Source organism: Culex quinquefasciatus, chromosome 1, assembly GCF_015732765.1.
Source record: "Culex quinquefasciatus strain JHB chromosome 1, VPISU_Cqui_1.0_pri_paternal, whole genome shotgun sequence".
Classification (NCBI taxonomy): Eukaryota; Metazoa; Arthropoda; class Insecta; order Diptera; family Culicidae; genus Culex; species Culex quinquefasciatus.
In genome coordinates, this window is record NC_051861.1 from 118,317,061 (window position 1) to 118,340,644 (window position 23,584).

The following is a 23,584-nucleotide window of genomic DNA, read 5'->3' on the forward strand; positions in this document are numbered from 1 at the left end:
AATTTGTCAAATTTGTCAAATTTGTCAATTTTGTCAATTTTGTCAATTTTGTCAATTTTGTCAATTTGGACAATTGTGTCAATTTTGTCAATTTTGTCAATTTTGTCAATTTTGTCAATTTTGTCAATTTTGTCAATTTTGTCAATTCTGTAAATTTTGTCAATTTTGTGAATTTCGTAAATTTTTTCAATTTTGTCAATTTTGTCAAATTTGTCAAATTTGTCAAATTTGTCAAATTTGTCAATTTTGTCAATTTTGTCAATTTTGTCAATTTTGTAAATTTTGTCAATTTTGTCAATTTTGTCAATTTTGTCAATTCTGTAAATTTTGTCAATTTTGTAAATTTCGTAAATTTTTTCAATTTTGTCAATTTTGTCAAATTTGTCAAATTTGTCAAATTTGTCAATTTTGTCAGTTTTGTCAATTTTGTCAATTTTGTAAATTTTGTCAATTTTGTCAATTTTGTCAATTTTGTCAATTCTGTAAATTTTGTCAATTTTGTGAATTTCGTAAATTTTTTCAATTTTGTCAATTTTGTCAAATTTGTCAAATTTGTCAAATTTGTCAAATTTGTCAAATTTGTCAATTTTGTCAATTTTGTCAATTTTGTCAATTTTGTCAATTTGGACAATTGTGTCAATTTTGTCAATTTTGTCAATTTTGTCAATTTTGTCAATTTTGTCAATTTTGTCAATTTTGTCAATTTTGTCAATTTTGTCAATTTTGTCAATTTTGTCAATTTTGTCAATTTGGAAAATTTTTGTCAATTTTGTCGATATTGTCAATTTTGTCAATTTTGTAAAAAAATTTCAATTTGGTCAATTTTGTCAGTTTTGTCAATTTTGTCAATTTTGTCAATTTTGTCAATTTTGTCAATTTTGTCAATTTTGTCAATTTTGTCAATTCTGTAAATTTTGTCAATTTTGTCAATTTCGTAAATTTTTTCAATTTTGTCAATTTTGTCAAATTTGTCAAATTTGTCAAATTTGTCAATTTTGTCAATTTTGTCAATTTTGTCAATTTTGTCAATTTTGTCAATTTGGACAATTGTGTCAATTTTGTCAATTTTGTCAATTTTGTCAATTTTGTCAATTTTGTCAATTTTGTCAATTTTGTCAATTTTGTCAATTTGGAAAATTTTTGTCAATTTTGTCGATATTGTCAATTTTGTCAATTTTGTAAAAAAAATTCAATTTGGTCAATTTTGTCAATTTTGTCAATTTTGTCAATTTTGTCAATTTTGTCAATTTTGTCAATTCTGTCAATTTTGTCAATTTTGTCAATTTGATCAATTTGATCAATTTGGTCAATTTGGTCAATTTTGACAATTTTGTCAATTTTGTCAATTTTGTCAATTTCGTAAATTTTGTAAATTTTGTAAATTTTGTAAATTTTGTAAATTTTGTAAATTTTGTAAATTTTGTAAATTTTGTCAATTTGGACAATTGTGTAAATTTTGTCATTTTGTCAATTTTGTCAATTTTGTCAATTTTGTCAATTTTGTCGATATTGTCAATTTTGTAAAAAAAATTCAATTTGGTCAATTTTGTCAGTTTTATCAATTTTGTAAATTTTATCAATTTTGTCAATTTTGTCAATTTTGTCAATTTTGTCAATTTTGTCAATTTTGTCAATTTTGTCAATTTTGTCAATTTTGTTGACAATTTTTGCAATTTGTCAATTTTGTCACATTTGTCAATTTTGTTAATTTTGCCAATTTTGCCAATTTTGTCAATTTTGTCAATTTTGTCAATTTTGTCAATTTGGACAATTGTGTCAATTTTGTCAATTTTGTCAATTTTGTCAATTTGGAAAATTTTTGTCAATTTTGTCGATATTGTCAATTTTGTCAATTTTGTAAAAAAAAATCAATTTGGTCAATTTTGTCAGTTTTGTCAATTTTGTAAATTTTATCAATTTTGTCAATTTTGTTAATTTTGTCAATTTTGTCAATTTTGTCAATTTTGTTGATAATTTTGACAATTTTGACAATTTGTCATTTTTGCCACATTTGTCAATTTTGTCAATTTTGTCAATTTGCAAAATTTTGTAAATTTTGTCAATTTTGTGTTTTGCTTGCTGATAAAAAGTGTGCGAGTTTGATCAACTGCCAAATAATAAAAAGTGCGAGTTTGTTTGTTTGTTTGCCATATTCTAATACCTCCTTGACTCGCACTTTTTCGTGTTTGACGGCAAACTCGCAAACGAAGCTAAATATATGCAGGCTGACGTTTCTGCAAACAAATGCTGGCAAACTGTCAAACTGCCAATAAGTTTGTTTGTTTGTTTATTTGTTTGTCATAGTCTGATACCTCCCTAACACAGCTAGAACTGTAGATTCCAATATGAAAACAGTTGAATTCAAAATCTGTCTGGGAGAGAGTTGAATTCTGGATTTGAGAGCTGCAGAATCCAACGCGAATGCCTCTAAAATGAACAAATCTGCACGAATGCCAAAGAACTGGAAACTACAATACTGTGCTGGAAGCCACGGATTTCAAACTGAAAGCAGCGAAATCAAACCTGGAAGCTTCTGAATCTCTACTAGAATCAACTGGTTGAACTGAACCAGGAGGCTACAGTCCATCCAGAACCCACTGAATCAAAATTCCAGTGTGCACTGCAGAATCCAGTTTAAAAGTTACAAAACTCGAGCTGGGAGCGGCTGAATCCAATCTGGATGCCTCTGAATCTCAACCTTGAAAATCTCTGATGAAACTGAATCACAATGGAAGGAGCTGAATCCAACCAGGAAGCTACAGAATCCTAAAACAAAATTTGAAAAGTACAAAACTCGAGTTGGAAGCTTTCAAATCTCATCTGGAAGCTACTGGTGAATCCCAGAAAGCATCTAATGGAAGCTGGAAACTGCTGAATCCAAGCTGGAAAATTCAGAATCCATCCTGATGAATCCGATTTGGAAGTCACAGAATTCGAGCTGGAAGTTAACTAAATCTAACTTGGAAGCTTCTGAATCTCAACTGAAAGCTACCGGATCCAACTTGTACACTGCAGAATCCAACTTGAAAGTTACTAAAAGCTACTGAAACTCAACTGGAAGTTACTTAATTCAAACAGAATCCAACCTGGAAACTGGAAAATGTCTGCTGGAAGCCACTGAATCAAAATGGAAGCAGCTGAATTTCAACTGGAAGCTTCTGAATCGAACCAGGAAGCTTCTAAGAGAAGCTTGAAATTGCTGAATCCAAGCTGGAAACTACAGAATCCAACCTTATGTATCCGATTTGGAAGTCACAGAACTCGTGCCGGGAGTTGCTGAATCCCAGCTGAAAGCTTCTGAATCTCAACTGGAAGCTACTGAATGGAACCAGGAAGCTGCAGAATCTAACCTTAAAACTGCAGAAATCTTAATGGAAGCAGCTGTATCTAACCAGGAAGCTACAGAATCCAACACGTAGACTACAGAATCCGATTTGGGAGTCACAGAACTTGAGCTGGAAGCTTCTTAATCTCAGCTGAAAGCTAATGAATCCAACCAGGAAGTATCTAAAGGAAGCTGAAAACTACTGATCCCAAGCTGGAAACTACAGAATCCATCCAGATGAATCCGATTTGGGAGTCACAGAACTCAAGCTGGAAGCTTCTGAATCTCAACTGAAAGTTACTGAATTCAACCAGAAAGCATCTATTGGAAGCTGAAAACTGCTGAATCCAACCTGGAAACTGCAGGATTCAAGCTGGAAACTGCTGAATCCAAGCAAGAAGCTACTTAATCCAACCTGTAGACTGCAGAATCCGACTCGTGACCTCAATCTGGAAGCTACTGAATCGTAACTGAAGGCTACTTCAATCGGGAAGCGGAATTAGGTCATCCAAAATTCTTCAAAATTCATCTGAAAACTGCAGAATCCACCTACTAACTTCTCCAGCCACCATTCGCGACCATCAGAGAGCACGACACCATTCCAGCTAAAATGTGACAACTCAAAAAACAGCAAAAGAAAAAAACAACTCTAAAGCGATGAAGCACTCGCGCGCTCAAACCCCGCCATGCCGCGAAGGTGGTTAACACTTACGGGACGGAACCCTCCTCCTCAGTTCATCTGGACGAACCGAGACGGCGTTCCACACACATACACACATCGAACCGGGCACGCAAGTTTGGAATTAAGAAAACCAAAAGTGAGGTTACAAAACTAGCGAGATTCTACACTGGGCAGCGTCTAATGGTCACTTACCTTCCTGCGGAAGCTTGATCACGTTGCTCGGATCGGACGGGGAACCTTCGCCGACGCGGTTGACCGCGCTCACGCGGAACTGGTACGCGGTGGCCGCTTTCAGGTTGGTGAGAAGGACCCAGCGGGACCCAGCGGACACGTTGCTCAGCTCGGTGACCCAGTTGAGCAGGGGGTCTGGTAGGGGACCTGGAAGCGGGTTTTGGGGTTAGGACGGAGTTTTTTTTTGTGGTTTTTGGGGTTTGGAACTTACCCAGTTCCGGGACTTCTCGCCGCTGGATGATGAACTTGAGGACGGGGCTGTTCCCGTCGAAGCCGGGCGTCCAGGAAACGTTGATCGCTCGGTGGGTAGCGGTGTTCAGCCGGACCGCTTTGGCGTTCGTAGGAGCAAACGGGAGTTCCACCACGCTCAGCCGTGCCGATCGCGTCTCGTTACCGCCGGGCGACGTAACGATGCACGAGTACTGGCCGACGTCCGAGGGCCGCACCTCGATGATCTCCAGCGTTCCGTCCGCCTTGACGGCGATCCGCTGGCTGTTCTTGATCGGTTGACGCCTGGGGGAGGGCAAGGTCGTTACATGGGTGGCTGTTACGGGGTTAGGGGTAACGTACTGTGGCTCCCGGTACCAGTCGATGTTGAACGGGACGGTCGGATCCGACGAGACCTTGCACTGGAGCGCTGCGGTGTGACCGAGCAGCACCGTCGTGTCCGCCGGAGGTTGCACGATCTGCGTTCGAACTGTCAAAAATTTCAAAAGGGTTAGCAAAGACTCAAACCCTTCGTAACGCGTGTTAGTAACGTAACGCAAAGGTGACCACTTACCCATGACGCCCAGGTGGGCCTCTCCGGTAACGACTCCGGCTTCATTGGCCCGGATGCAGGTGTACAGACCGGTGTCGGACTCGCGCACGTTCGAGATCAGCAGATCGCCCGAGTCCAGGATCTGGATCCGGCCGGACAGTTCGATACCTTGTGATTCTGGTGGTAGGGTGCAAGGTCGGGGTGCAAACAGAGGGTTAGCCGGACGGGGAGGAGCATGAAACGTAACGCAGCGGTTAGTGGTGGTGTGCACAAGGGGTTCAAGGTTAACCTTGACTGTCTGTACTTACCGTTGAAGACCCAGGTGATGTTCGGCGTCGGAGCGCCCACGGCTCGGCAGTGCATCGTGGCGTCCTTGCCGTCCAGGACGGTTTGGTTGGTCGGACTCATCTCCAAGATCGGAACGGAAGCTGTCGGGAAGAGTGACGGTTAGTTGCGTTGTGACCTTGGTGATGTTTGTGACGTTAGTTTGCGGTGATGTGCGATTAGTAAGCATGCTATAAAATGATTTGTTTGTAAACAAACGCCATAGTGAATTTTGACAGCTTCTTGCTTTGGTTAAAATGACAACAGTAGCGGCCTTCCCCAAAACAAACTTTGACAGGTAACTCGCTTATAACAACCACCATAATGGCCGCCCACAAGCTGTCAATTAAAAAATCGTTTGTTATAGGCGATCAAACGTCAAAATTACCCACCAGTAGAGGGCGCTGAAACTTGGGGTGATGTTTACATTATATCCTAAAGAGAGCAAATCGGTTTGAAATTTGAAATTGATTTATTTTATCGTCAAAACGAAATTTGTAAAACATTATACCATTTTAAGGTAAGAAATAAAGAGGTTAATTGATACAAACAAAAATATTTCTGTGATGACCGATTTTACCTGTTCATTATTTGATTCAAATTTAGGAAATTTTACAATCAACCAAAATCAAATTAATTAGTTGAGAAAGTATGTTATTTAAGTGGACTAATTTTTTTTAAGTCGCTTTTACCATAAAACCAAAACTCTGTCTCAAATATTTAAATTGGAGTGATTTTCAAAATAAGCAATCTAACCTCACTCTCGCGTTTTCAATCCGGATCTCAGAATTTTCAATGAAAATGGCAACTTAGCAAAAAATTCAAAACGTCAATCGGTAATACTTTTTATTTCTTTCCTCCTGTTGACTTTATTTTAATCCAAAATATCAGTTTTCATAAAAAAAATAATAAAATAGTTTTCACTCCCCTTTGCACTTATCGCGCAAAAATGTAAACGTAACCTTAGACCAAAGTTCTCCTACTCGAATGTAGATGGCGAATCGTGTTTTTAGCTTTGGTTTTGGGGGCCTATCAAACTACGCCAAGTTCATCTCGACGGCTGACCCAATGCGACCCACTCATCTGGAAGTTTCGTAACGCCATTGTATTCAAATCGGAAAATTTCTGCACAAAAGCGACTTAAGAGCCATCTTCCCGCCGCCATTGGCGGCTGCAATCAGTATTGTTGAACCATGCTAAAACGTGTTTTAAGGGGTTGCGGGCCAAAAATTAAAACCAAACAAAAATCGACAGCGGAGCGGCAACCCCGTGCTCAAAACAATGGCTTATTATTGGTTAATCGCATGCTAATTTGGGAGGAGGGTGGTGATCGGTGATGTAGGGGTGAAGAGGGACAAGTAAAAAACGTAAATTAAGTCGATTAGGTGGGTGTGTTGTGATGTGATGTGGCGGCGCGGTCCGGAATTCCAATTTTCCACGGTGCGCGGCTGCTTGCAGTTGAACTGCAACTCTCTACAGAGGTCTCTCTAGCTAGGGTGAACTGCGGTACTGGGTACAGGTGCTGCTATAATTTATGGTGATGTGTCAATTTGGATGGTGATGGGCTAAGGGTCGATCTGTCAAAGTTTGAGGAATGACGTTCGATTTATAAGGATTTCAAAATACACTGCAAACTTGAATTTTTGAAAATTTTAAAAATATTAAATAATCTTTTCTTTTAATTTATTCTTAAACATTTAATCATTTTAAACCTTGATAAAAGTTTGCAGTTTTCAAGATTTATTTATTTCAATATGTTCAAAGTTATATTTGATTTCGCCTAAAAAGTCATTCAGGTCTGGTTGAAATTAATATGTATTGGTAAACAATTTCAGTGATATGATTTCCGAATTAATTTCATAACATTTATTTTGGAATTTTAAGGTAAGGTCCAGTCAAATTGAATTATTATTGATCAAAATTACATAACTATAATATAACCTTATTTGAAGATTCAGTAAAAAAACACTTTTTAATGGAATTCAGAGAGCCAACTGTTGAAATTACTGCATTTAAAAATAACAATTCAAAACAAATGAATAAGCTTCATCTAGAAAATAACTATTTTTTAAATAAATTCAATCAATAATTAATATTTTTTCTTATTTTTTGTTTCAAGCATAATAAAAATTAAAAAAGCTATAAAATAGCCATTAATTAACAGTAATCTTCTTTTGAAAAAAATAATACTAATATTAAAAACAAAATAGAAGATACATATATTGAAATTTGTTTAATTTATAATTTAACATTGTATCAATTCAGAGACATGTACTAGTTTATGCATGAAATGCCAATATTGAAATAATTACGAAAATTGTTTTTTCAATTACTTCATAAATTAAATTAAATAAACTTATTAAAAAAAATATTTAAAAAATCTATCTCAAAATATCCATCGAAACGAAGTTGTGTATGCCTTTTCACTTTATCAGAGTTTTTTTTAATACTAAAATTTTTGTATCTTTTGGAAAATACCCAATTTTAAAAATTTGCAAAATGGGTATCACACAACATTAAATTTTGTATGCTTTTTACTTTATTAGAATTATTTTTTAAATACTTAAATTTCACAAAATAACGTATTTTTTCGAAAATACTCAATTTTCAAAATATGTAATATGGGTATTAAATGAAGCGAAATTTTGCATTCTTCAAACATACATTCAAATTTTGTAAAAACGAAAAACGAAACTATTGGCACTACGCCCCCCGGGGCATGGCCTTCCTCTAACGTGGGATTTCTGCTCCAGCGCCTCTGACGAGACAAGAGAAACCGGGACCGACGTTTTACTTCACCATGCGATAGAAGCTCAGTGGATAAGGCGGGAATCGAACCCGCGTCTCATAGCATCATCGGGATCGGCAGCCGAAGCCGCTACCCCTGCGCCACGAGACCCATTTTGTATGCTCCTTAAAAAATGTTGCTTCGATACCCATATTGAAAATTATGGAAATTTAAGTATTTAAAAAAACACTTAAAAATAAAATAAAAGTTATGTTGCGATAATTTGAGTGATTTACAAAAAAAAAGTGAAAATGCATTCATAATTTCGCTTCCTTTGCGAATTCTGAATATTCGAGTCTTTTCAAAAGTAACTGTATTTTGTGAAAATTTGAGTATTTAAAGTATTTTACCCATATACAAAATGTTGAGTACTTTCGAACAAATACGATAATTTGTGATTTTTTTTTGTTTAAAAAACGCAAAAAAGTGAGAGTACATACAAAATTTTAAAAATTTGTGTAATTTCCAAAAAATACGTTATTTTGTTAATTATTTTTTTTGTATTTTCCAAATAACTCCAATAAAGTGAAAAATCAAACCAAATTTTGCTTCGTTTGATATCTTTATTGCATACTTTTAAATTTAAGTATTTTCAAAAAAAACGATATTTTGTGAAACTTTTAGTATTTTCCAAAAAAACTCTAATAAAGTGAAAAAGCATACAAAATTTCGCTTCATCATGGGTATCAAACCATATTGCAAACCAAGAAAATTCAAGTACTTTCGAAAAATACGGTATTTTGAGAAAAAATTTGAGTATTTATATTTTGAAAGTTACTAAATTTAGAAAAAATATATTTTTCGTGAAAGCATTGAAAGTTTTACATGATATGGTTGAATTAGGTCGATTTTAGAAAGATTTTAAAAATGAGTTGTCTTCCATTACCGGCCCTAAGATTATCGCCGATAGATATATTTCTAAATAATTTCAAAGGAATAAAACCATTCTAAATTTAAAATCAATCTGATTTCTTTTAAAGCCTGTTTCATCAAATAAAATTCGAATTTAATGGAAAAGCCATTGAAACCTTTTTCAACCATTTAGCTGATTAATTATATTACTTTCAAAATTTGCTTTGATTTTTTGTAAGTATAACGTTTTAAATCTTTTCTAATAAAATTGAAAATATAATCGAAATAAAAATAATGTAAACAATAATAACTTTCGGCACAGACAAACAGATGTAAATTGCTTAGAAATTTAATTACCCAGCAATTTAACGGTCAATTCACAAATTATGAGAAACTCACCACAGCCAAAAAAAATTCACCACAGCTTACTTACACGCATTTGACAGTTGTTTGAAACTGTATGCACACACACTATCAAACATTTTGTGGAGCCTGATGGCACTATGTGAGGAATGATAGCTCGACCCTTAGTCCCAAAACGAAACCCAGAACGGTGTAGGTAGTGCAACTAGTCTAGTCTAAGTAACAAAACAAAAAGTATCCGGAACAACTCAGGAGAGGGGGAACAACAAGAACAACAACAACGTGAAGAACAATCTTCTCCTTACGTCTCCCATCGCCGCCTTTGGCCGTCTCTTCCGCCGCATTCCTCAAACTGTTGGCCGGACTTCCGGTGGCCTTTTTGCGGGTTCGACCCGGCGTGGAAGTCGCCGCCGCTGGTGCAACGGTGACCACTCCGGAGGGGGGTTCCACCGAGGTGTCCCCGGCGGCCGAATTGCGTACCCGGATGATCCTCGGCTGCGCCAGACGCTTGTTGCGGACAAACTGGTTGTAGAGGACCAGCTGGCGCCGGAGTGCTTCCGGCGGGGGCGTTGTGGACAGGGTTAGGTCTTTGGAGGGGGGTTTTTTTGGGTTGGGTTAGGTTATGGGGAGGTTAGGACACGCACAATGCAGACATGAAGATATGGAGGTTTCATTTGTTAGAATTAGGCATGATCGAGTGTGATCTTCGTGGGGTCTCAATGTCTCGGGTTGAGGGTCCCACGGAGGGTTTACCGAAATGGGGTACTTACTTTTGACCTTCAACCAGGTGTAGCTGGACTTTTCACCAGCTTCGTTGCTCGCCAAGCACTGGAACATGGCGGAGTCCTCCATGCTGAGCTTCTTGATCACCAGCGAGTGATCGTCCTGCACCTGGTAGCGATCCGTTGAAAGATCCAGGCCTTCGGCGTTCCGGAACCAGGTCACGTACGGCACCGGTTCCCCAATCACGTCGCACGGTAGCACCGTCTTCGATCCATACTCCCCCAGGGTTTCCGTCCGGAACGGCGTGAAGAACGACGGAGGTTCCTGCACGGTCACCGTCGCCACCGAGTGCACCGTCGGATGTCCTCCGGTTCTCATCTGCACCTGACAGGTATACTGCCCGGTATGCGTCAAGTTCACGTACAACAGCGCCAACGTCCTATTCCACGGATCCGTATGGGCGTACGAAATCCCCGCGTTCTCCACCGGAATCCCGTCCTTCAACCAGATCGTCTCCAGCTCGTGCAGTGGCCTCGCATTGGCAATGCACTCCAGCTGCACCGTCTGCTCACCCCGCACCACCTTGATACTCTTCGGCTCGACGATAATCTCCGGCGCGACCTCCCCGTACGAACCCTCCGTAACGTTAACCCTGATCAACGCGCTGATCTCCTCCTTTCCGATCTGGGTGTTGATCGCCCTCGCCTGGTAGCTCTTCATGTCGTTCTCGTCCACGCTCAGAATGATCAGCTGGTTGCTCGCCGTCGTTGCGTACTTGATGTCGTAGTTCAGCGGACCGTCCTCCGTTTGCCACGTCACCGAGGGGGCCGGCACGGACTCGATCCGGGACAGGTTCAGGATCGCCGGGTAGCCCGACTGCACCGACACGACCTGCTCGGTGAGGTCCTCGAAGATGCCCATGTCTGGAAGGTTGAGAAATTTTGGATGATTAGTTTTTGACATTAAAAAATCAGAATGCTCTACTTTTTTGAGGGGATAAGGGAAATTCACCACGGTATGTCAAGGTAAGTTTCGCTTCGAGTTAGACGGGTTTTTTCTGGAAGAAACTCTGTTTAAAAAAAAAATTGAAAAAAAAACATTAAATCTTAATTTTCTGTTTAATTTTGAAAATGTTTCAAAATTTGTTACTTGAAAATAGATATCGTATCGATTTGGTGTCTTCGACAAAGTTGTATGAGTATTCTTTCCAAATTTCAAGCTATTAAGTGCTCTAAAACGTGCTTTCTCTATTCAGTCTGTTGTCCCGATTCGCCCCAGATGACGGTACATATTTTTATATTTTCTGGTTCCAGTTCAGGTGGATTTTTTAAATTTAAATTCTTTGTTAAAAATTGAAATATTCAAGCAAAATCTAAAAAAAATAATCGAAGCGAAGTTAAGTTTGCAAGTTTGCAATTATAAATGACTTTAAATGTTTTTTTAATACGCAGTTGAAAGAAACAGAAACTTAAGGTGGCATGTGACGTTCCCTTGTGAGGTGCTTGTTTGCAATATATTTTGATGAAAATAGAAGAATCTTGAAATGCCGAAAATTAAAATAACTATAATTATTTCAAAAAAATAAAAAAAATCAGAAGTTCAAAATAAAAAAAATAAAAGCAAGGTCCTAAAAATGTATATCCAAATTTTTAAAATAACTTTAAAAAAAACAAATACAGAAAATTTAAAATCAAATACCTTTAAACTTTTTTTTAATTCAAGGATTTTAAAATAAAAAAATCAGATAAATTTAATTCAAAAAATTTTAGACTCAAAAACTTTAAAATTAAAGAAAATGGAAATTCTTAAATTTTCAAAATTGTAAAATTTGAAATTCTAAAATTTTAAAATCAAACATTTAAAATTTAAAATTCAAAAATTTTAAATAAAAAAAATTAAAAATTCAAACATTTTAAATTCAAAAATTTTAAATTCAAAAATTTTCAATTCAAAAATTTTAAATTCAAAAATTTTAAATTCAGAAAATGTAAATTCAAAAATTTTAAATAAAAAAATTTAAATTCAAAAATTTTAAATTCAAACATTTTAAATTCAAAAAAAAATAATTTTTAATTCAAAAATTTTAAATTTTAAAATTAAAATTCAAAAATTTAAAATTCGAAAATTCAAAATTCTAAAATTTTAAATTAAAAAATTTCAGATTTATAAAGGAGAATGGGCAAATTTGTATGGGAGCTGGTCCAAGGCTGTACACGAACGGGACCAACTTTTTTCGAAAGATCTCGCCGAGACATGAAAAAAAGTCTTCTGGACCAACTCTCTAAACCCCGGGGTTCAAAAGTTACAAGCTGTTGAAGTTTGAGCATTTTCGGTTAAAAATGTACGAAAAATCGAATTTTTGCTATTTCTAAAATCATTCATAAAATCTCTGTTTCATTATGGATTTCGATTTTCTTGACTTCATTCGACGCGTATCAGCAAAACTATGAGTTCTGATATGTCTTAGCATGATTGAAACATGATTTCTCTTGTTTTTATCCGTTTGAACTGTTTGTGCAAGAGGCATCCCATAGAAACAAGTCGAAACTTCAAGGTTTTGAAACCGGATCCGACCCAGACTGCTTCAGTGAGTATGGAAGGCTTCAGTGCAATGTTGTAACAACTTATTGGGATGGTCTAATCATCCGAGAACTCCTTGGAGTTAAGACCGGTGAGTCTACCGTCGTAACAAGCAAGATGTCGGCGGTTTTTGACCACGGATCATATCCACATGGCTTCAGTGAGTATGGTAGACTATTTCAGATGTATTGAGATGTCCTGGGTCATCCTAGAACTCCATGGAGTTATGATCTGCCAGTCTACCACCGTAACAAGCAAGATGTCGACGGTTTTTGACCACGGAACATACCCGCATAGCTTCAGACAGTATGGTAGACTGCTTTGTTAATGTGTTCGGATGTCTCTGGTCATCCTAGGACTCCCTGGAGTTTAGATATTTGGGTCACTGTAACAAGAAAAAGGTCGATGATTTTTAACCGCGCATCATAACCGCAAAGATTCAGTGTGTATGACAGACTGTATTGCTGTTATGTTGGGATGTTTTGGACCATTCCAGGGAGTCCTAGGATGACCAGAGACATCCGAACACGTTAACAAAGCAGTCTACCATACTGACTGAAGCTATGCCGGTATGTTCCGGGGTCAAAAACCGTCGACCTCCTGCTTGTTACGGCTGTTGCTCCACAGATCATAACTCCAGGAGTCCTTGGATGACCCAGGACATCCTAACATATTAGCAAAGTAGTCTACCACACTCACTGAAGCTATGCGGGTATGTTCCGTTGTCAAAACCGGTCGACATTTTGCTTGTTACGGTAGTAGACCCACAGATCTTAACTCCAGGGAGTCCTAGGAGAACCCAGGACACTCCAACACATCAGCATAGTAGTCTACCATACTCACTGAAGCCATGTGGGTATGATCCGTGGTCAAAAACCGCCGACATCTTGCTTGTTACGGCGGTAGACTCACCGGTCTTAACTCCAAGGAGTTCTCGGATGACTCAGACCATCCCAATAAGTTGTTACAACATTGCACTGAAGCCTTCCATACTCACTGAAGCAGTCTAGGTCGGATCCGGTTTCAAAACCTTGAAGTTTCGACTTTTTTCTATGGGATGCCTCTTGCACAAACGGTTCAAACGGATAAAAACAAGAGAAATCATGTTTCAATCATGCTAAGACATATCAGAACTCATAGTTTTTGCTGATACGCGTCGAATGAAGTCAAGAAAATCGAAATCCATAATGAAACAGAGATTTTATGAATGATTTTAGAAATAGCAAAAATTCGATTTTTCGTACATTTTTAACCGAAAATGCTCAAACTTCAACAGCTTGTAACTTTTGAACCCCGGGGTTTAGAGAGTTGGTCCAGAAGACTTTTTTTCATGTCTCGGCGAGATCTTTCGAAAAAAGTTGGTCCCGTTCGTGTACATCCTTGGACCAAATTTGCCCATTCTCCTTTAAAATTGAAAAATTTAAAATTCAGGAATTTAAAATTGAAAAATTTGAAATTCTAAAATTTTAAAAAAAAAATTAAATTAAAAAACGTAAAATAAAAAAAAATAAAATTCAAAAATTTAAATTCAAAAATGAATAATTTAAAAGTTCAAAATTAAAAAAAAAATTCAAAAAATTTAAATTAAAAAATTTAAAAGCCGGAAATTCTGAAATTCAAAATATTTTTTACTGAAATTCAATATTTCGAGAATTCAAAAATCAGCACATTATTTTTTTTAATTCCGGCCATCCATAAACAACGTGGTCACCTTATGGGGAGATAGGGAGGAGGAGGGTTGATCGATTGTCCACGATCCATACAGAAAAGTTTTTTGTGTGGACAATTGTCCAAATGAGAGCGGTCTGGAATATAGACAAAAGTTTCTACGTAGGCTTTGAAAAAAATAAAAAAATCAGGGATTCTAAAATATTAAAAAAAAAATCAAAAAATCAAAAATGCAAAAGTAAAAAAACTGAAAAAAAAACATTTAAAAAAAAGTCTTCAATTTGTTCAATTTGGTTAAGCTGTATTTGTTCCAACTATTGTTGAAAATATCAAAATGTTGTGCTAAAATAGTTTAAAAATTTAATAAATTTTTAATTTTTAAAATTCTAAAATTCAATAATTAAATAATTCAAAAATCTATGGATTAAAAATTTAAAAATCTTTTTAAATCATTGAATACATTCACTCCGGATAATGATATCAGGAAATTTTGATTTTCTCAGAATTTAAGTCTCTTGCCATAAATATTACTACAAAGTTATCTGAACATCTATAATATAAGATGGCAGCAAAATTTTAGATTTTAGGCAATACATATTTTTAATTTCCGAATTTTGAAATGTTGTGAATTTTCAAATATTCCAATTTTTAAATATAATAATTTTGAAATTTTTTATATAAGAAAATATAAGTATTTCAGTTTTAAAATTTTTGAACTTCTTTATTCCGAACTCCGTACTTAACTATTTAGATAAGAATTTTAAAAATAATAATAAAAATAGAAAAAATCACAAGCAATTTATTTCAATTCACTTGAAAGTAATTTAAAAGAGAGGAATCAACCCTAAAATGAATTAAATTCATTAATTTTTTAGAAGATCAATTATTTAGAGGTCAACTTTTTTGAAATGTGAACTCAACAAATTTTAGTGATTAAAATGTATAAATCTAAATTTATTACAAAAGTTTTTTAAAGTTTCACAAAATATCTTAGATTTAAGACCTTTTGGTAAAAAAAAGAGAATTGAACAGAATGTTACCTTCATTTTCCCTCGACATTATTTCGAAAACCATTAATAAAAAATGTATGTTTCTAAATTCAATTTTCAAGAAGTTTTTAAGACGACTTTTTAGTTCTTAAGATGAATAGACAAACATTTTCAAAAAAAGAAAACCCAAAAAAATCGAAGTCATTTTAACATGAAAAATTAAATTTTAAATTACCCATTTTAAAATAACTCTTGGTAAAAGTTTTTTTTAATTATGCATTATTTTTTCTTTAAATTTGTCTGATTAATTTGATTTAAAAAATAATAAAATTAATTCGTTTGTGACAGATCTTGTGTCAAAAAAATGTGTAATTTTACATTAGAAACAAGTGAATTTTTTATCATTTTCTGTTAAATTTCACATTTTTACACATGTTTTATGTAAAAATAAGTAATATTGAACTAATCAAATTTTCAACCATCCAAAATTCAACAAACGACAAAGCATAAAAGAATTCAATTTGTTCAATTTGGTTGGGCTGTGTTTGTAATACTGTTGTCTAGATGCAGCCCTTGAATAAAAAATCGCCCTAGATGGCGTTACATTTTTCTAGAGAGTTACGTTTGTATCGAAATCTCGCTACTGATTTGAAAAATTGGAAATTAAAAGTTTTGAAGATTTTATGATTTGAAAATTTGAATGTTTGCAGATTAGATTTTTGTTGGATATATTAATTTATAATTTTTTTGAATAAGTTTTATGTAATATACCCTTACATAAAATTTAAATTGTATTTTTTGGGCAATTTGGCAAAAATAACTTAAGATACGTTTAAATCTAATCTTAAATTTACAAAATATCTCATGCTGAATCCAAAATCTCTACTCACATGCCACCACGACGTCAATCTTCTCGCTGAAGATCGTCCCGGCGTCGTTCTTCGCCAAACACTGGTACGATCCGGCGTCCTCCCGGGTCGTACTCTGGATCTTCAAATACTGACTGGTGTCAAAGTCCCCCACCGGGACACCGTTCTTCAGCCACCGGTACATTGGCTGCGGATAACCTGCAATAAAAATTAGACAGAGAGAGAGAGAGAAAAAAACAAGTTTTGATTAGTTTGGTCCAGTTTTCCGAAATTGACCCTTTCCAAGGCGACCCCCCTTAAATTTAAAATTCATAGCTTCATCACTGCTGCTCGGACCGGGGGTTCGAAATGGTCGATCAATCGCACCTGCATTAATTATGAGTGCTTATCGCCCTTAAGCTGCATTAACGACCCACACCCAAAAGCTTCGCTCGAGATGAATTGGTGAAGACACCCACCCTATAGGAGCCACACGCTGATTAAAAATTAATCATGTTTAAGAAAGCCACTTTTCGTCACCCACCTATAGAGTGATTAAACTTTCAAGCCACTTGAAAAGTTTCGTTAATTCGCTGTGGCAGAATAAAAGTTCGGTTCGTTTGCAAAATAAACGGGGAAGCAACAGGAAAAGCTCAGGATTTTTATTTTTTGTTGTTTTTGAGCTGTCATCCTAGATAATAAGCGGTTATTTTTTTTTTGGAGGGGGGATATTTAAGGCGAAAGTGAAGCGAACGCGCTTGACGTGCAAGCCTAAAGGAAAAGAGTTCACAAAAGTGGTGGGTAATTATAATCTTCCTGTTCGATTTTGAATAATAATTGTAGCGGTGGTGTTGGGTATAAGACAACAGAAAAATCGAAAGAGTTCATAGGCCGATCGAACGAGTTTGGATTTGAACCTTTCGTTCGTACACGATTAGGCGGGGTGTAATTAGACGCAAGTCAAGGTCTTTACTTTTTAACGTATTTTTCAAGGTTTGCTTTTGGACGTTAACGCTTCGTTACGTTAACGCTCTACTTCCTCCTCTAAATTCATAAATTTTCTTTGAACTTAAAAGAAGAGAAATTTGTTAGTAAATAAGGCTGAACAAAATGTCATTTAACTGAAAAATGACGAACTTCTCGTCACAGTGTCCTGATGTAAACAATGATCGAGCTCGAGCTGTCAAAGTCCCTGCGAAATATGTTGGCTTACATATCGGGCGGTCAGTCAAATAAAAACTATCTAGAAGTCGCATGACAAAAAAAAACTTTTGCTAGAAAGAGATAGCAAATCTGATGCAAACAAACCCGCAGCAAAGCTAAAAGACACATGTCGCCACCTATGAACAAATAGTGTGAACCTATGATTTTTTGAAAAAAAATGAGTTTTTTCCTTCATAATCAACATTTTTATAAAACTTATGCCGGATTCAGATGAGAAAAAATATTTCCAACAATTTTTTTCTATTTTTATATGAGAAAACTGTAAATTTAGAAAAAGATAGTAATTTGGACTATTTAGCAAGAAAGGCTGTTAAAAATCAATAAAAATTGTTTAATATACGTTAATACAACTATCAACACATTATCAACTATTTAACTGTTTTTTCATTGATATATACGGGGAAAGTCATTTTTTCGTGTTCCAAATCATGTTTTTTTTAAAGAAAAAGTTAACAAATTTTTGCGCGCCCAAAAATTAATGTTCCTTATTTTAAAGCAAAAAATTTTTCTCGTCTTTTCCAACCAGTTTCATTAAGATTGATGCAGGGAATCATGAGAAATAAGCGATTTTGTTCTTCAATCCAGCAGAAAGGAATACGATTTTTTGCAAGTAACCTCATTTTGGCGCCACCTACATTTGAAACACAGTCGCGCTGCAAAACCTCAATAGGGACGTAGCGTTACATCGTGCTGCCATCTGGTTTTTTAAGTGCAAGAGTGGAAAAGTGCTGAGTCATCGTCTAAAAATAGACGGCGTCCTATCTCGCCCAAAAAAATGAAGTCGATAAAGTAGTTGGTTTCGATGAGAAAAAGTGGAAAACGTGGTCTAAAAATAGCGACGCCATCCCTCTATGTAAACATACTTTGAATGTGTTGGTGAATTTCTGACTAGAAAGCCTTATTGGATTGAGCTTAACTAAAGTTTTATTTATTTTAGTATTATTTAAAGCAAATAAATATGGCATAGAAGTCAGCAGATGGACGCCATCTTGGATGTCTTCTGTGAGAGTGTATTACTCCTTACTAGGAAAATGTAAACAATAACAAACAAATAACGGAAAAACTGTCGTCAAACTGTAAACATAAACAAACCAGCGAATTTATGACGTAAAACTAGGTCAATTTTACAAAAGGTTGAAAATCCAAAATCATTAAACTAACAAACCTGTTTTGGTTTTGGTCACAATGGTAAAACTTTGGAAAGTTGCTTATAAGCAATAAAAACTGAATAAAACTTACCAAAAAAATAAAAATAAATTATCTAAATTTTAAATTTGTCATAAAATGTCAAGATTTGACAGAATTAAATATTAACAAAATAAAAGCTCGCACACATATGGCAAAAAAGAACATATTGGCTAAAAATGTTGTAGAAAATGTAAAATTTTGATGAGTTTGAGAGTTAAAATTATCCAAATCTTACATTGTTTTTCGATTATGCTTACAATATTAGTTTTAAGGGTGCACAGCAACGAAGGAAGTTGTTGTCTTCTTATACCAAAATAGTCAAACTTACGGACCCAATCCTGCAATATTGGGAATGTAAAATTAATCAAACTTTGTTGTAAATTACTTTGTGGACCGTACTTTAGGGGATGAATAAAAAAATATTTCGATAGTACCTGTAGTTTTGAAGATACTAAAATGTCTGTTACAAAAATCTGGGTGCAAAAGCTCTGGTTGATGTGCACCGTTAAGTCAAAATATTTTAAAAATCTGTTTGAACTTTAAAATATAACCTACATACAATATTTTAATAAGCGAAATTATTGTGGTAAATGTCAAATTTTGATGAGTATCCTAGAAGTGTTAAAAAGTGAGTAGAAAATTTACCCCAATTTTTATGAAAATCATTCAAATTTGTCATTTTTTGTTCGTTAGAAAATTATACTAACATAATTAGTTTTAACATAACATAACATTATTAGTTTTAAGTTAAACTATTTTCACAAATCTGTTTGAATATGGCAAAAAAAGCAGATTTGTTTTTAAAGATGACAAAATTCACAAAAAATTGGTTTTGATCCCAACATTATAAAAAATTCTAAGTTCTCCACGATTTTACCCCTTTTTTCTGAACGATTTTGTGATTTTTTCAAAAAAAGGGACACGGAAAAAACTTGTTTTCTAATTAAACTTTTTATGACTAAAAGTTGAATTCCAAAATACGTGTTTTTTTTATTTTTGATTTTTTTTATTATGTCTCATTAGGAGATAAAGAAAGACATCTTTTGGTGCAAAATGTGCTGTTTAAAAAAAAATTATGTTTTTATATTTTTTTTTTCAAATCAATATCTCATTTTTAATTGAAAAGTACATTAATTTTCTTTATTTTTTCATAAAATGTACCGTTTCATGTTGTAAGGTTTTTTTTAAAGATTTTTTGAGTTTTAAAAATAATTCTGAAAGAAAAGCAACTCAGAAAAATATTTTTGAAGAGCTATGAAAATTTCCTACCTTTTTTACTGGGACTTTCAAAATCAGGCAATTAGTTTCTGAAAGACACAGTATTTAAAATCATGGTAATATTACATCTGGGAAGGGGTGCATCTTTAATATCAGAAAAAATGTGTAAGTTTACCTCTTTTCTGATGTAATGTCAATTTTTCAGTTTAAATTGAGTTAAAATTTCATCATAAAAGAGGTAATATTCAACCTTCCAAAATTAAACCATAATTTTTTTACTGTGTACAATCTGAGAAAGAATTCGAATCGATGAAAATTAAATTCTCTAAGTGTCACCTAATTAGCCTGTGATTTTTAACTGACGATATCTCGGGAACGATTGATCCAATTTTCAATGTTAAAATTTTAAACAATTGCGAAACATTCTGAATTTTTCAATAAACATATTGATTTAAAGAAATATAATTTGGTCTAAAATATTTAATATAAATATATATCTATTTTTTACCTTTCCAAAAGTTAAACTTGATTTTGAAATTTTTAGTAAATCATAAATCTTATCAAAGAACTGATAATAAATGAAATAAAAAAAAAGCAGTTAAAAATTAACTATTTTGTAATCTATTTATTTTTTTAAAAAAGTATCATATGAAAGTTTAAAAAGCTCCTAAAATGTTATTGATAATAAATTCACAAATTTAAGACATTTTGGCAAATTTTGCCCTTTTGTCACTTCGATGTATGTGGTTTGATCCTTTGTCTTTTCGACCTTATGACCTTCGAGCTTTTATCGCACATTCAAACCCATAAAAAAAGAGTTTTAGTGAAAAATGTCAAAATTATCAAGTTCCTCAAGTAATTAAGCTTGGATTGTTGAAATCTTATAAGATAGTTTGGGTAAAGCATTTTTAGGTCTTGTACACTGAAATAAATCTACAGTGTAATTTCACGTAATTTATCTTTTTTAAGATACCAACAATTTATTTAGAATTGCTATCATATCATCACGACAATAGTCTAGTTATGGCTTCTCTTATCTACTCCAAACTATTTCAATCTGTTAATTACTAGCTCACCAGCCTCTGTTGTGACAACACTGAAACAAAAACCCACCGCAAAAACACACAGACACACGAAATAATAACATCAATCACTGCCAAATGAAGCACGTTCTCCCTAAATGGCGTGTGTGCACTTTCGGACACGCAAATTGCATTTTATTTCCTTTATTTCCACCCTCTGGCCCGGACTAAACCGATTCCAGCCAGGTTTTCGAAAAAAGTTCGTTTGCAACCGACATGTCTTTTGCTCGAAAATCCTCGTCCCGCAATGGAGGGGATTCAATAAAACGGTAGACACGAGACAGAATTTGAAAAAAAGAAAGGTCCAACACTTTGTTCAACCAGAAAGAAGCTTTGTCGGTCGGGGTTTGTCTCTCTAAAATTGCACTAACGATCCGGCCTGGCCTGGCCAGGAGCCGATAGGAGACGGGCTTCAAAAGCGTTTGAACTGAAAAAAATGTGCACCTTAAAAAAACATCCGTCTGCGAGAAAAGAGACACACCACACCGTCAGAGAAGGAATAAATATAATGAACGATATCTAGCGCCCCTGAATGTAGGCAGCAAAATGAGTGCAAGCAAGCGAGGATAAAACGTCAGCTGGAAGAAGGATTTAAGGATTGTGTATAGCGCCGAACGCGACACATCGAGCAAAGTTTGCCCCCGAGGTGAGAAGCCGATCCTGGTTTGCTGGATTGGTTATCTTTTCTAGGGTTGAAGGCTCTTATTTGTGTATTTGTTGTCAATTTTGTTTCAATTTTGTCTCAATTTTGTCTCAATTTTGTCTCAATTTTGTCTCAATTTTGTCTCAATTTTGTCCCAATTTTGTCTCAATTTTGTCTCAATTTTGTCTCAATTTTGTCTCAATTTTGTCTCAATTTTGTCTCAATTTTGTCACAATTTTGTCTCAATTTTGTCTCAATTTTGTCCCAATTTTGTCTCAATTTTGACAATATTGACAATTTTGACAATATTGACAATTTTGACAATTTTGACAATTTTGACAATTTTGACAATATTGACAATTTTGACAATTTTGACAATTTTGACAATTTTGACAATTTTGACAATTTTGACAATTTTGACAATTTTGACAATTTTGACAATTTTGACAATTTTGACAATTTTGACAATTTTGACAATTTTGACAATTTTGACAATTTTGACAATTTTGACAATTTTGACAATTTTGACAATTTTGACAATTTTGACAATTTCGACAATTTTGACAATATTGACAATTTTGACAATTTTGACAATTTTGACAATTTTGACAATTTTGACAATTTTGACAATTTTGTCAATTTTGACAATTTTGACAATTTTGACAATTTTGACAATTTTGACAATTTTGACAATTTTGACAATTTTGACAATTTTGACAATTTTGACAATTTCGACAATTTTGACAATTTTGACAATTTTGACAATTTTGACAATTTTGACAATTTTGACAATTTTGACAATTTTGACAATTTTGACAATTTTGACAATTTTGACAATTTTGACAATTTTGACAATTTTGACAATTTTGACAATTTTGACAATTTTGACAATTTTAACAATTTTGACAATTTTGACAATTTTGACAATTTTGACAATTTTGACAATTTTGACAATTTTGACAATTTTGACAATTTTGACAATTTTGACAATTTTGACAATTTTGACAATTTTGACAATTTTGACAATTTTGAAAATTTTGACAATTTTGACAATTTTGACAATTTTGACAATTTTGACAATTTTGACAATTTTGACAATTTTGACAATTTTGACAATTTTGACAATTTTGACAATTTTGACAATTTTGACAATTTTGACAATTTTGACAATTTTGACAATTTTGACAACTTTGACAATTTTGACAATTTTGACAATTTGACAATTTTGACAATTTTGACAATTTTGACAATTTTGACAATTTTGACAATTTTGACAATTTTGACAATTTTGACAATTTTGTCAATTTTGTCAATTTTGTCAATTTTGTCAATTTTGTCAATTTTGTCAATTTTGTCAATTTTGTCAATTTTGTCAATTTTGTCAATTTTGTCAATTTTGTCAATTTTGTCAATTTTGTCAATTTTGTCAATTTTGTCAATTTTGTCAATTTTGTCAATTTTGTCAATTTTGTCAATTTTGTCAATTTTGTCAATTTTGTCAATTTTGTCAATTTTGTCAATTTTGTCAATTTTGTCAATTTTGTCAATTTTGTCAATTTTGTCAATTTTGTCAATTTTGTCAATTTTGTCAATTTTGTCAATTTTGTCAATTTTGTCAATTTTGTCAATTTTGTCAATTTTGTCAATTTTGTCAATTTTGTCAATTTTGTCAATTTTGTCAATTTTGTCAATTTTGTCAATTTTGTCAATTTTGTCAATTTTGTCAATTTTGTCAATTTTGTCAATTTTGTCAATTTTGTCAATTTTGTCAATTTTGTCAATTTTGTCAATTTTGTCAATTTTGTCAATTTTGTCAATTTTGTCAATTTTGTCAATTTTGTCAATTTTGAATGACAATTTTTGAATGATCAAGCTAATCTAGCAAAAATTAAGTAAATTTTAGTGAAAAAATCATAAAGGCAAGGGCTAATCTTTTTTTCCCTACAACGTTTTTTTGCTCCTTTCTGTATCCAAACCACAGTTCGGGATGTGGTTAGGGCAAATGTATCTCATGTTTGCACCGTTTTGCCATACCAGGCACAGACAATTAGACTTGAATCTCTTTTTAAAAAAATGCTTGGATCAATAAATTAACG

General features: G+C 34.0%; 1 protein-coding gene across 4 annotated transcripts in view; it reads right to left on the minus strand.

Annotated features, from left to right (window-relative positions):
* Positions 1 to 23,584, minus strand: part of LOC6038421 (protein sidekick) — a 166,243-nt gene that overhangs the window by 20,185 nt on the left and 122,474 nt on the right. For 2 of the 4 annotated variants that reach the window (XM_038248904.1, XM_038248897.1), the window contains exons 3-9: positions 16,176 to 16,352; positions 10,096 to 10,971; positions 5,307 to 5,426; positions 5,020 to 5,175; positions 4,809 to 4,935; positions 4,450 to 4,751; positions 4,200 to 4,385 (exon numbers count right to left, since the gene is read on the minus strand). In XM_038248904.1, the coding sequence (XP_038104832.1) occupies positions 4,200 to 4,385; positions 4,450 to 4,751; positions 4,809 to 4,935; positions 5,020 to 5,175; positions 5,307 to 5,426; positions 10,096 to 10,971; positions 16,176 to 16,352 (1,944 nt within the window). Of the gene's footprint in view, positions 1 to 4,199; positions 4,386 to 4,449; positions 4,936 to 5,019; positions 5,176 to 5,306; positions 5,427 to 10,095; positions 10,972 to 16,175; positions 16,353 to 23,584 lie in introns of all 4 variants that reach the window. The other 2 variants (XM_038248884.1, XM_038248889.1) reach the window with 1 other exon arrangement.